At 33.6% G+C, this 15,146-nt stretch overlaps 1 protein-coding gene across 1 annotated transcript; it reads right to left on the bottom strand.

Moving 5' to 3' along the window:
- Positions 1-1,928: 1,928 nt before the first annotated feature.
- On the bottom strand, positions 1,929-14,937 carry LOC104162324 (dual specificity protein phosphatase CDC14A-like; the record flags this gene model as incomplete). The annotated part of the gene is made up of 5 exons (XM_009701030.1): positions 1,929-2,089; positions 10,974-11,290; positions 12,287-12,415; positions 14,175-14,222; positions 14,822-14,937. Coding segments are annotated over 5 exons (771 nt in total), but the record flags the coding sequence as incomplete, so codon positions are not given.
- Positions 14,938-15,146: the final 209 nt, after the last annotated feature.

Here is a 15,146-nt window from a genome sequence, read left to right as displayed (position 1 = left end):
TAAATTATGGTATTTTGAAATATAACCTTTACATCATAATAGCAACATGTTGATTAAATCAATGCTTGATGTTATACAAAGCAAATAAAAGGTTAGCTAGAGAAATCAGTTATAAAAGATACCTAGTCATACTAATGTCTTTTTGCAACATTATCTTATTTATAAATACATTACATGCTTTAGAAGAAAGAAGGTGTGTTTGAAGAGGTACTCTTCAATTAGAGATCTAATCATATTAGTTTACATCAGAAGATCTAAGTAAGAAAAGCCAAGAAACAAGGAAGCTGGCTGATATAGGCATTTTATTATCAATTAGCTGTATGTATATATATATCTACATTTCAAAATTAATTTTTTATTAAGGAAAACTATTTATAACAAAGTACATGACAAAATTCTTTATAAGAGGTAGAATTACCTTACCATTAATCTATAATTCATATACAGTATATTGTATATATATGCACACACATATGCTACTTTGTGTGTGTATATGTTACATATACACAGTTGTGAAAAAAGTACAGTATTGCATGTAAATTTCATTCAGTGATTTATATAGCTGCTCTCAGTATTGCTTATTAACACTTTCAGTACAACTTCCCATAGCAATTTGTGACCTGATCTTTTTTAAAAAAAAAATAATGTGGCACTTCATCGTAACTTAAGTTGTAAAGCAAACACAGGGCATTCACAGGTCTTCGAGAACAAAGACTGCCAATTCAACCAAGTTTTATTTTCAAGCTTCCATAGATATTGGAAAAACTCATAGGTAAAAAATCTGTTTTGTTTTTGTCTTCTAAATTAGTGGCAAATCTAGTCCTCACAGCTGCTTACTATGCATTTGTGGAGTTCTCAAAATTTTACATGAGATCTCTAGTACTTCACTGTAATACCACTTCATTCTCAGTCTCATTCCTAATCACACCTGATTAAACTATACGTTAAAGAGCATCTTCACTACTGACAAAAATATTCTGTGATACAGGAGGTTACATTATCTGTACGTATAACAATAGTTTTCAAGTTAAAAAGTTTGCGAACTGTCCAATTGGTAAGTGAAAATTTAATATACTTCCAACATTTACTTTAGTATGCTTTGCTAATGAAACTGTACACATACTGCCAAATGTAGGTTAAAAACATCTAAGTATGCAGCACTGCCAAATTCATTGTACATATACATTCTTACCAACTTGTTTGGTCTGCCTTCATTTTTGCAGTATATATTGCATAGCAAAATTTAACATTCTACATTAAAGCATACCTTTAAGACAAATTGAAAGAAAACATTAATTGTACAATTGAATCATCAGATAAATTACTTTCTCTTTGCAATGAAAGATGTAAATTACATCTCAACAAATATTTTCCCTTTATTTTTCTTTCATAGTGTTTCCTTACGAAACATTAGCAGCTGAAAGTGGAAAGCAGACTATGTATCAAGTGCTTTCAGTTGATAGTGTGACAACTAATCTGTCACTAGTTAGGCTTCCATTAAGTTACTAGAAGACCAATTAGTGAAAAAGTAATTACATTAGGCTTTTAGCAATCATGATGGACCCATAAACCAAGAAAAACATCTGGTTCATAAAAAAATTTCACCTTTGAGAAACACGTAAAAATTCTTTAAAATACACATTTTTGTAGCAAAGAAGTGAACACTAAATTAAAATATATTCTAATTTTTACATAATTTTTATATATATTCCTTACCAAAATATTCTCTTAATACATATTTTAACACTGTACACAAGTTATTAAATGTCTTAATGAAACTCATTAGAAATATATTCAAGCTGTCTCAACATTAAAAAGTTCAACCTGTATATAACATGGGTAAAATAATTTCCATAAATTCAACATCAGTGCATCTGCAGTAGTAATTAACAAGAAATTTCTGCCTGTTAAGAAGTGTCCTCTTGGTGTTAAGGTTTTAATATATCTTGTATTGAAAATTTCTCCTCTGAGTGAGCAGCTTCCTCCCTTAAGTTCTTCTCCTTCATGAAGGTCTTCGATTTTAAGAGCTCAACCGGTTTCACCAAAGCAGCAAGGCTTTCGTACTGAACATACTCAGACTGAAGGGACTGTGCAGAGAAGAAAGATTGATTAAAACTCACTGGGAGGTTATAGTTGTATACAATATGCATTTTGCATTTCAAGACAAGGAGTAGAGGAAGGACAGGAAGAAGAAAAATAAACAGAGAGTTGGAAGGGTAAAGATGAATAAAATAGAAGAAACTCAAAAACTGGACACAGTAAAGTCCATCAACTTTCCTGTATCTACACATTATTTTCCGAACAAAATTCTAGAGATTCTTGAAGAAAGTTTTACTTTAAAACACCACCTTAAAACAGTGTTGGAAAAACATATGATCACGGTTACTATAACTGAATTGTTTCCATTTATCCTGAATGAGAATCAAAGTGCTAATGTAAAAAATACAGCATACTTTAGAGGTTGATTCAGGTAATGACATAGGAAACATACGCTGTAGTTAATTACTGAGAAAAAAAAAGCTACAGCAGTACCATTATGCACATGAATAAATTTATGTATGATTCCTAAAATCAGATGAAAAAGAAGCACTGACAATGGTTCATCTGGATTAGCAAGCAGTCAGTATAATTAAGAGGAAAGCAGAACATGGTCTACTCTATTTATTTACATTTCTGGTTCTATTGAAGTCTAAGATTTTATAATAAAAGTAATTAATCAGTTTAAACAGCATCCAAACATTTTATTACCTCCTATACAGATGTGTTCAGGAAGTCATTCTGATGAATAAAAGGTCTTATCTGAGAGAGCTCTTCACTGAGCTAGTATGGTTATAAACAAATAACAAATAAAAAACCACACCCATATTTTAAAACTACATCAGATTATTAAAGAAATTAATCAGAATTAGAGAGAACTACTGGAGAACAACATGAATCCCAAGAAAGCTCAGAACCTTGGAGTTTTCTATTTTCCCACTGTTCCTAACTAGTCACTATGGAAATGCTCTTTGGCATCCACAGTGAAACCTATTAGTACAAGTGCATAATAGATACATAAACCTTTAGAGCTCTATCTATCACAAAGCCACTTTCCCCCCCCCCCCCTCCCATATCTTAAGTCTCAGTGTATATTTCCAAAGCTGTCTTTTAAATGCATTTTCAAATCTTGAAGATCTGAGACCATCTGGATATTCTTTCCTAGGTTGAAAAAGAAGTGCTGTCAGCACATAAAGATTTGAATACCACTGACTAAAAAGGGTCTGTTTTTAGTACTGAATGGATTCAACATGAAGGGTATCATTTAATAGAAAATACTTTAGTGTAAAACTAAACAGATGTAACAAGTATTTTTTCATTATAGGCTCAGAATCACCATGGCATACGCAATCATAGAAGCTTATTTTTCCCCACTCCATTTTCTAATCATTCTGGATTATTAGCTTCAGTGAGTGTGTTTGTCAAGCCATTTATTACAGGTGTGAAGCAGAAGGAATAGCCCTTCTTTAATGAGCACTTGAAACTTCTGCTCTCTTAATGATCCTCAAAGCTTTCTCATCTTCAGAAATTTGTTTTAACAATCAGAAAGATGGTTACACTTAACTAGAGCAGTATTTGAAATGGATCCTTCAAAACTGAATTCCAAGTAAAGCTGATTAACAAACATTTAAAAATGCAGGAAATTTAATTATATACCCTCATATGTTGTACGGTAATATATTACTTTAATCTTGGACAGATGAAAGATGACCAGAAAGCACTGTGCACTTTTGTTGATCTTGGGAACAGCTAGCATTAGCTGACAAAGAACTGTGAACAGCAGCTCTTTACTTGGCAGACAGTAGTAATCAGGAATTCTACATCATAATTTAAATAAATAAACAAGGAAATCATAAATTAAGAAATCTGAAGTTTAAACTGAAATTCTTAAAATGATGAGGAATCCAAGTTACAAAAATATGGAAAAAAAAAATGAAAGGTAACTTATAAAAAAAGAACAAATACCCACGCAGCACAGATTGCTTGGAAACAAGATAGCATGTTTTGTTAATTTTCATTACAGATGGTCAGGCAGGGTTTATTTTATTTATTTCCAAATCAAGAAATATGTTTTTCAGTGTGTTCCCACCCTCACTGTAGCTCTACTTCACATAGCAATGATTTCTTCCTAATGTTTCAAAGTCTTTTCTGAATACACGGAAGAAGTGAATCTAAGCAACATTAAGAATAATTGGTGTGACTTCCCATAAAGTTCCTATTATTAAAAACATGGTGATAGCCATAACAACTGAGCTGTTGTAAAGTATACAGACTAATTCTTGAGTTTGAAAAATTAAATTATAGCTGGGGCTGGATGGTTGGGTTTGTGGGGGTTTTTTTTTGGTTTGGGTTTTTTGGTGTGTGTTTGGTTTTTGTTTTTGTTTTTTTGCTTTTTTTTTTCTTTTGCTCTTAAATCTCTTCACATTGTCCAAAGAGATTGACTGTAATATTACAAAGCCCGTACTTGTGATCTTTCCCCCCCCCCTTTTTTTTTTTAAATCTTTTGAGGATTTTTCTATTTTAAAATTTACATTCCTACCTCCTATTTGCAGTGACTCAAAGTATGGCCTGTGATTCTGAAAGCTTTATTAAAAACAAAAAGCCCCAATCCACCTTTACAAGTCATATGCTGGTATTTAACAAAATCTTATTTAAAATAGAGGTAAAAATAGAAGGGAAAAACCAAAGAAAGTTGACTGCTGAATTGTAATGATGAGAGTATAAAATCAGTTAATTGAGTAGAATTCTCAATGTGTACTCCTACAGTGGTCCCATGCAGTGTCAAGCTCGGCATTTTATACCCAAGTATCAGACATTTAAACAAAGAACTAAGAATTAGATAGCTTCACTACAGTTAACGATATCTAATGAATTTCATGCTGAAGCAACTGCTTAGATCACTATCATTTTTCTTCTTCAATAGGTGGCACAGAAAGCCTCCCGGAAGAGAAAATAAGCCACAGATCCATCTAAGCACTAGAACTGTATTTGCATGCATTCAACTTCAGGACCAAGTCAGTTGAGAGTTAACTTTTAAGAGGGAACAACCCTATAGCATTTAGGGCTATTTGTTAGCACTTGAAGATGCGCTTTTTCTAGATAATTGCAGGACATAATTTAAGGTTTTTGAATTGTGCATCAACTCTCCCAAAACATTGTTGCAACAGGAGTGTTGCAGCAGGCAAGAATTACTGTGAATACACAAGATCCACTAAAATAAATCAGGATATATTATAGAAAATGCACACGCACTTGAAGTGATCCTTTGAGCCTGCTAAATTTACGGATCAGTAAGATGCACTAGTGTTTGTCTCTCTTTGCAAAGGCTGTCCTATATTTGTTAATGGTAAGTTCTTATTAAGAAAAACTATTCTACAAGTACAAAGATCATGTATATGAATTTTAAAATACTGCTACACTTCTCAATCTTTTAAAATTTTTCCATCTTGCCAGTTTCCATGACAGCTATAGAAGCAAAAGGTGACTCATCTTAAGACTACTCAGTTACATACTCTTCCATAAAAATCAATTTTGAAGAGTGGTATTTGGATTTTTAACTACTGTAAGAACAAAGTAAAAATCTTACTGTAGTACCTTAAATGTGATTATACTCAATAAGAGTATTTCTGCAACTTGTAATTCTGAGAGATTCTGTTTAATAAAAACATCAAATTTGTAAAATTTGCAAATAAAATATTTATTCTATTTGGTTAGAATGGCAAGTTGTCTATTCTATGAAAATGAGGCTTTTCTTCCAGTTCATCACCATACAACAGCATGAACATGATAAAAAGGAAGTGGATTATAAGCTTACACTGATAAACGACAAAAACTGTTAGGAAAAAACATATGACTGACAAAAAGAAGTCGTAGTCATGGTTATTTTTTATTTGTTTTAAATGGAATGTGGAACAGTAATAGTAATAATTTTTTTAAATGTTTTATTACAAAACAGAAAAAAAAGTATTAAAAAGAACTTTCTGTTCCATACTGAGGGGGGGGCTGGAAATGTACTTGCATTGCATAAAAATGAAGTTCCTAATTTCCTCACTAATGAGATTAAAGAACTTTAATTAGAACTGAAAATTTACTGTCCTAACCGTCTTAAAATGCCTCTGCACCACTTCTGTCAATAGTTAACCAACTTAGAAAGAGAAATAAGAGTGATAAGGTGGTTTTCTAAAATACAGTACCTATACTATTACAGATGGTTAGCTTGCTATGTAACTCAGGTAAGTGAGATTCTGCTAATAAAAAGAGAAGGAATATAATTCATATCACTCAAGAGTTCTTTGATGAGATAAGTTAAATGATTAAACATAACCACCATTATATGTAATAGACTTCTGTCAGGTATATTATGTGATGTGCTCCAACTAGAAAAAATGCAATGTAATACAAACACTTATTGCAACAAGACTAAGATTCGGCTGACAACACTTTCAAGTAATTTCAGCATCTAAAGCAGTGAAGTGGAAATCACTAAAGAGAATTGTTTTTTTAACAGAATTCTGCCAGAACTGGTATTAAGGCTTGGTGCTACGCTGTATTTTGCTCATGAGCTTAAGACCACTGATGAGTATCACCAAAAGCAAAATAGCTGGATGTCAGTGGTTGAAGTGGTAAGACAAAACAATCTTGCTTGGTTGGTTAATTGGTTCCATTAAGAAGAGGGGAGAAAAAAAAAGGGATCGTGCTTTTATAGAGCCAAATGCAGAGTTACACATAAAAAAACAGAATGCAGGACACTGGACTAAAATACAAGTCAGTATCTTGGATATTCTTTTTTTTTTTTCCCTCCCCATGAGTTCCCAATGCATTACAGTTGAAGAAGCTAACACAACCTATGGATTTATAAGCAGGACAGCACTAAATAGCAGCTTTCTGGGCCTGAAAGATGAATGTTAAGAGTGTTGCATCTACTTCTTGAAAAAGGATTTAAAAAAAACTGTATTGAACATTTTCCAAAAGGATGTTTGAGCCAACCTAGCTCATCAAAAGACAATCAAGTTGAAATGACTAGCACGAAATACCTTCATGACAAGAAAATAAGGTAATAAAGGACTATAACAGTGACATAATAAAGACACAGACCAAGTTTCAGATTAGAAGTAAAATGGTTTTAAGCATGACTGTATTCAACCAGTGGGACCAATCATCAAGAAAAATTCTGTCTTCAAAATAAACCACCATAATGTGGTTTCTCTGTATTAGCCAGTAGGTCAGAGGCTCACTACCAGACAGAAAGCATTCACAGGTTAAATGATCAAATAATCTACTCGTCTTAAACACTGTGACATCGCAGTAACTGTACTCAACTCAGTCAACTGTGCGTAAAATAGGTAACAATTCAGTGCGCTCCACTGTGATTGTGACAGATTCACAGGGCCATATGGTATATTTAGAAGCAGCATGCAACATTCAGGACATGTTTGAAAAACATCTTCCAAGCAGAAAAGAAGTTTAACCATTATTATATTGAAATAAGATTACAGGTAAGTCATAAACTCGTATTTTGCTACATAGACTATGCATGGCATGATTCTTCCTAAGAAATTGTGCTTCTCACATCACAATACATAAAATCCTTTTTCTCTCACCTTCCTCTTACAGGAGGCTGGATATACCCCTCATTTAAAGATCTTGCTGTATCTGACTGTGTATAACCTCTACTCCTAATCAGCAAATGATATAAAGCCAAGAATTGTTCAAAGGTTACACCCTTACATCTTTCCCTTCACTACTAAGTCATTGAAGATTTAAAGTGTTCTTAAAGCAGGAGAAACGCGTATTCTAGAAAGCTACTTTTTCTGCAAAGATGTTTCCCATTCAACCTAAAACTTCATACTATGCCTAACATACTTCATTTAAATCACTGTTTAAAGTCACTTAAGAGTTTTATTGCAAGGGAACAACAATTCATTTCCCTTTTCACCAAGATGCACATAGCTGTCCCGCTGATGTCAAGATGGATGTTCACCTGTTCATGAATTGCTGTTTTCCTCTTCCTTAAATTAAGCAGTAACCAACATTTTTCGCTCTTCTCTCTTTTCCTAAGTATTTTAGTCACCCTTATCTAAGAAGGAAATGTGTGCTACAATATTAGAAGAGACAGTTACGTTCTAAATCCCTCTCCCCACATATATTTGGGGAATTTTTGTGTCAATTCCATTATGTTGAACCTTGAGAGTTTATGAGATTAAATAGAAACAGTGATAACTTAGAATTCAGTAAATACCTAAGACATAAATAAGAAACAAAGTGTCAACCATTACTTAATTTCTTAGCCTATGCTTATGGAACAAGCCCACTAACTCTGCTTTTGTTGTTAAAAATTATTTGTAGCATAAAGGTATGGCAACAACCTTTCCAAAGGAGATGACAGTTCTTAGTTTTTAAGATGTTATGTTTTCATTGAACCTTTTAAGCTGTTGGAGGAAATGTGCTTATTGTTTCCTAATGGTTTATATTATCATTTGGTACTCTTGTAACTTTTGGCCTACTATGAACAATGTCAGCTTATTTCCATGACTGAGTCACATTACAGTTCTAAGGCATTTCTTCCCCTTAGGGCTCTGCATGTAGGTTTACATATTTATGGATAATATGCAGCTGTAACTAGAATATTGAAAAAAAACTCTAAGAATTGCTGCTGACAGCATATTATTTACTGAAGGTACAATAAAAAAGAATGGAATGGGTTGACCTTCCAAAGAATTACTGTTCAAATACATTAAATATGAGACAATATTGAAGGTGAGAAATAAGTATAAAAAAAAGTATCAGACACTTTTACCACTTAGTTATTCAGATGAGTGATTGTTCTCTACCATTGTTGGTATATTGACTTTGGTTGAGTATACTCAACTGGACCCTCTGTCAGTCCTCCTGAGGACTGAACTTCTGTAAGCATGTTGGATAAAAGACTGGCCACATCTAAAAACGCTGACTTTCCAGAACCATCAGAATTCATGAACAAATGAAAGACTCATGGATGCATCTCAAAACAAACATCCTCAGCTTGCTATACAGCTTTTCACCTCTCTCCTCATCTCTACTCCTGGAGGAATTAAACCAAAGTAGTTAAACTAAACCAGTTCTCTTGTTCTAGAGCTGGTTTCATCATCAGAAAACTGGGGTGGTTTCTATATCCAACTTGAGAAAAACCTCAATCCCATATAGCAGGTAAAAACACAGTCAAATTAAAGAGGTAAAACAACTTCAAAAAACTGAAAGGATGTGGCAATACTCAAGAAGTCCCTCGCAAGTAAATTACTGCTGATGTTTAAAGTAAAGTTTAAAGTCAGGTTTAAACTCAATGCAGAACACTCAGTAATCTTAAGATCATGGAATATTAACATTTATTTCCAGATAAGCTGTAGTGGATAAGAAGCTAAATGTACTTTCAAACAAGGAGTCTGAAAGCATCAAATATTTTAAAGAGTTGCTTTAGGTCAAGCACATCCTAGCACAGTAACTCTACTCCTTTTCCAGTGGAACTATCCATTGAATTTAAGAGAATACAGAATCAAGTTCCCTCAACTAACTTCACTTTCAATGTACTTTGTATACTAATTAAGTTTGTCACACATGCAATTTAATTCCACAATAGAACAATAAGAATTTATTTTCTACTGTCATCTGTCCTCAGAAAGTGCAATTCATACTACCAAGCTATAAACATGTGGCTTCTGAACTGTAAGTGTTGCCACATCCCAGCTGCTAACGAGAGGGGAGATCCCCCACTTCTTCAGGAAAAAGAAAACACAACCCACGAATTATCTTTTTGGCTGACATCCTTTTTGGCTAATGTATGCATTAGCTGTTTTAAGACAGGGGACTCGCCACACTCAAAAACAGTAGCAGGTATAACACCAATACTTGCTTTATAGTGAAACAATTTATCAGTGGTAAGGAAACAGAAAAGAAAGTTGTAATATTCTGAAGTGAATTTTAGATGAAGATAATTTTATTTCCAGCAGTTAAAAAAAAAAAGTCTGAAGTGTCAGTACGACTAAATAGAGGCTGACAGGTTCAATTAACTGTAGTCAATATATTCTATTATAAACACTGCACTAATTTTTATAATTAGTAGGATATCAAATCTTTAGAAACCAGGTATTTTAAATTGTTTTTAGATTTCTAGTAGTAAATATGCTTATTTTTTCCCCTAAAACACCTGAAGTTATTTCTGATTTCATAACTGAATTTTCTGTAGAGACTCTTCTCTGCATTTGGTGTAGAATCACTTTCAAGTTGCATTAATTTATCCATGCATATGCATCCTCTTTATATAGACTCTTTCACACAGAAAAATGGCATAAAATAAGCCCAAGGCAGCAAAGCTGTTGAGGAATGAAAGCTAAAATGGCAAGACCATCAGAAATATCTTGCTCTAAAATACTTTTCATATTTGGTGTTAGGAAAGAACTAGGTTTCAAGTCATTCTTGAAGTATGTTGTACCTTGGAAGGTATGATGATAGCATGATACATATGATTTATGTACGGTATGATTTATGTAAGGTATAATTTAGCATGATACATACAAAGGCTTCTTTGAATCTGTTACTGCATGAAGATTAAGATACATAATAAACTTATAAACTATGTTATGGATAATTTGAAATAAAAAAATCTAAAGGGTAAGAAGATCCATTAAAAAAAGGTATCAGAAAAGGTATTAGTTTAAGTTCAGGAGTGAGTTATTTTTTGAACCCTCCATGATCTAGATGCTTGAAACAGATAGAAAAAAGCAGCTGAAACGATAATTACTTAAACAGGTAACAAACAAAAGTGCTGTTCAGAAACAGTAAAGGAAGGCAGAGAATTATGCTGGGTTAAGATTTTTTTATGACAGCTTTGCTTGCAAAAGCAAGGAAGATAAGCATTGGTCAGATGCCTGAAAGTGCTGTTGTGACTATGAACTTACAGGAATTGATTGACTCTGGTATCGTGCTGGAGGAGTTGTAAGGCCCATAAAGGAAGGCTGATGCGTACTCATCTGTCACGGCACTGTGAAAACTGGTTTGGCTGCTCAGGTTGTTGCCACTACTGCTGTTCCTGTTGTATAAGTTGTTGTTCAGTTCATGGTTATTTCTGTGAGGCAGCTGCAAGCTGCTACTCAAGTGGCTGGAGATTTGGCTTACAGAAAAACCTGTCCTAGAGGACGATGATGTCATTTTGCTTTCATCATCATCTGAAGCAGCACACAGGTTCCCTAGAGAACTGGCTAGTCTGGAGTTTATGGAAACGCTGAATGGAAAACACATGCAGGGGGGGAAAAAAAATACATACAAGGTATGTACAGATATATACCAAAAAAATATGAACAATTCAGAAGACATTAGGTGAATAACATAGACTATTCTAAAATAATCTACATTTACACACAGATTCATCTTCTAGCCCTCAAATAATGAAAACCGGAATTCTTTGTCAGGAGTTCCCAAACTTTGTTTATTCAAGTACTGCCACAGCCAGTTTTCATTTCTGTCAAACCACATGCACATGCAGGAGATCGTGTTAAAAGGTTTAGGCAGTGGCTGATCTACACTGAAGTACTTTGTGTACATGTAACAGTTTAAGAACTCCCCTTCTGTTTCTTGAAATCCGTAATGTGATACAAGTAACCAAGAAGTAATATGATAAAATTTGAGAATAAAAATAGAGTGTGCTGAAATATCTCTTTAAGTTAGTTATTTTCTTCAAGTAAACATTTGTGCTCAGAAGTTATTAAAAGTGCATCATTCTAAGTTTAATTTAACACCCATAATTACTTAGTAAAATAGTAATAATGGAATTAAATAGCAATAAAACAAGGGTACAAAAAAATCATATTAATTACCACTCAGTATTATTCTGACATTAATAGTATATAGACTTGTGGGAATACTTGCAAAACTTCTATACACTCAGATGAGTTTAAAAAAAAAAAACAAACACCACACACCCCAAACAAAAAAACCCCACCAAACACCAACAAACCCCCCCTGAGCAACATAATACTGTTTCTGACTTGATATAACTCCACCAAAACTCCCATACCAGCAGTACAGGTTTTGGTTTTTATTTGTTTTTTAAATTTGCAGGCAACTGAAATTTGGCTAGTGGAACAGCAAAACACTTTATAATTAAATTTAAGCCTTCTTACACTCAAGAACAGCAAGCATTTCATAGACTGCCTATGTGCTGAAAACCATTGTAGTACACAGTAAATATTTGTACCAAAATGAGAAGAAGAAAAAAAACCTTTTAAGATTAGAGCCTGAGGATGTAGGAATTCTGCTTATTCTTTCTGCAGATGGTGAATTAACTGCCATCACTTTGGAGGCCTTCAGAGGAGACATGGATCCTTCTGCGCTACCTGAAGTATTCAGTCTAAAAGGAATGCAGAGTTTTAGTGAGAAGCAAGATTCTTATAATTGAAATATACATCTCAGAAACACATACAATCTTTCAATACATAGACTGGTATTTTAAAAAGTGGGAATTCTCAAGTCTGAGTACTGAGAACTCAAACAGCAAAAACTCAACTGTTTGTCTGTTTTCAAATATCTTTTCAAAAAACCTTTTCAAATCATTGAATCATAGAATTGTTTAGGCTATAAAGGATCTTTAAGATTGAGTCCAACTGTAAACCTACCATGGCCAAGTCCACCACCAAACCATGTCCCTCTGACAAGTTTTTCCCCTGCTGTACCATATTATACACTTATAGGCTACTTTTCACCTTGATAATTTGTGAAGGCTAAGTGTCCATTTTGTATCAAATTTATTGTAAATTTGATTATAAGTTTTAAATATTTTAAATGTGAGAAAGAATATTTTTGTGTTTGGAAAGCAAGTATGAGTAGAAAAAAACAACACTATAGCTTCCATGAGAACATCGTCGTTGTTTCTAAATGACAGCAAGAACATTTTTAAAAAATTGCAGAGAACATACAGGTCTTTCTAGGGTGGGACTCTTAATGACCAAATTCTTCACATTTTGATAATGAGTTGTAAGTATGGTACACTGGGCTACTCAAAAATGTTAGCATCATAGTGGTCCATATTAGTTTATTAAAAACTAATATACAAACAGTCTCACAGTAGTATGAAATTCTCTCCATCCTTAGACCACGGGATATTATCACGATCAGCTCTTAAAGGATGAAAGACCTTGGGTACAAGTCTCCAACTACAAGCACAGAAGGAATGACATTGAGCAGAAACTGCTTTAATTCCACACCAAGAAAAGGTAAACAGACATCTCCAAGGTTAGACATCTGGAGTAATCCATCTCAAAAATCCAGGTTGTCACAAAACTGACAAGAATGTCTTTTCACTATTCATGCTTTACAATGACAGATATTTTGTCTTACATGTTGTATTTTAGATGCAATGGTGTAAAGAATGCAATGGTTACAAAACCAAAAGACTGAATTCTGCCATTCCTGTAACTCTTAAAATTAAGTCAGTTTTCACTTCACGTTTTATTTTCTTTTTGGGGGCACTGTCAGTACTGATTTGAGATTAGTACAGGTCATAAATGAAAAAAACATTTAGAAAATGAGAAAAAACTATTGGCTTTATTGACTCCACAGAAAGTTCTGAACAAAGCATGCAGTAAAGTGTGGACTCTCTGCTAAAATATGAAAAGGTACTAAAACTCAGTATTTAGCTGGTACATCTTCTAAAAAAAAAGTACTGACTGTATCCAGTAAGCAATACCTCTAGTTCATCCACTAAAATACACAGGACAAAAACTGTGATATGTAGACAATATGTGGCCAATTTAGGCTTTTGAGACAAGTATTTAATTTTACAGACATAAAGTGGTTATGAGTTAACAAGTCATCCTTCATTGCATAATAGTATAGATATTAGAAAATGTGATTGAGGAAGTTAATAAATAATTAGCACATCGAAGTAAGAAGATTCAAGGTATCCCCAGAGTACAGCTGTACCCCTGTGTCAATTAGATTTCCCCCCCCCCCTCCCCTATTTGCAGGAGCTTAAAAAAGTTTGTTACCTGTTGTTACCTGCCACTTCTGAGAAGTCTGAAATTGCTGATCAATTGATGTGATAATTCAAAACACTGAAAATTTAAGATCTGAGTGGTATACATTTAGAACTATAATTTTAAAGTCAATACCTGAATGGTTGTGATATTGACCTGGTATGCAGTTTCATGTCTTGCAGCCTAAAGAAACAAAAGCAGCAATCTTTATCAAAGGATAAAAAGCCTTTCCCTTCCCCCAAAGCATACTTGGTATGTCTCATACTGGCTTTAAAGAGTTCAGTCAGTCTCATACTGACTAACAAGAGCAAGAGTTAAGAATTATTGACAATCATTATTTTAATTTACAGTTAAACAACAGAGAGGTACTTCAGGTTTATTTTCAAACTTCACATTTTTACTGGTTCTGAAAAATTCAAGATTTATATAAGAAGTGCAGAAAAGTAATTACAGAAAGATAACTAAGTTCATTGAAGAATATTTTGAGACCTAAGTTTTAAAATGCTAGATAGATATACATTTGAAGGTTTCCAGACATTTTTCTACTTTTTTCTTTTACTGCTACATTGTAAGTAGGTATCCTGAACAGGGAGACCGGGGGAGCGGGGGAAGAAGAAATTAATAAACCAAATCTGCAACTAACAGATATATACCTTGAGAAATTTCTACCACAGAAGGTGGTACAACTAGTACCACTGCCTTAAACGACATTATGTACTTGCCATAAAGGTCTGATAGCATAGACTGAATTTAAAATTGCAAATTACCTCAGAATTAATTACCTCAGAATTCCAGTTGCAGCAGAATATGGCCGTCTCCGACTTTTTAAGGCATTAAGCTTATCTCCCTGCGTCATACCATTCTGAGTTTCCACACCTGCTTTGTCTTCAAAATCATTCTGAGAAACACAAAGTATGCAAACAAGGAAATATATTAAATCCTTAGAACTAGTGTAGTTTCAGAGTACTAAAGATCGCCTTCACAAAGATTATAATTTAAAAGGCTAATCTACAGTCTTCTGCATACCTGGGGCACTACTCTGTCTTTGCATAGTTACAATAAATTAAATGCGTCACTGTACAAACGCTGTCCTGGTTTGGCTAAAAC

The sequence above is a fragment of the Cariama cristata genome, unplaced genomic scaffold (genome assembly GCF_000690535.1).
Source record: "Cariama cristata isolate BGI_N322 unplaced genomic scaffold, ASM69053v1 scaffold42685, whole genome shotgun sequence".
NCBI classification, from domain to species: Eukaryota; Metazoa; Chordata; class Aves; order Cariamiformes; family Cariamidae; genus Cariama; species Cariama cristata.
Note: the sequence above shows the minus strand (reverse complement) of the source record. Positions and strands in the feature narration are given on the sequence as shown.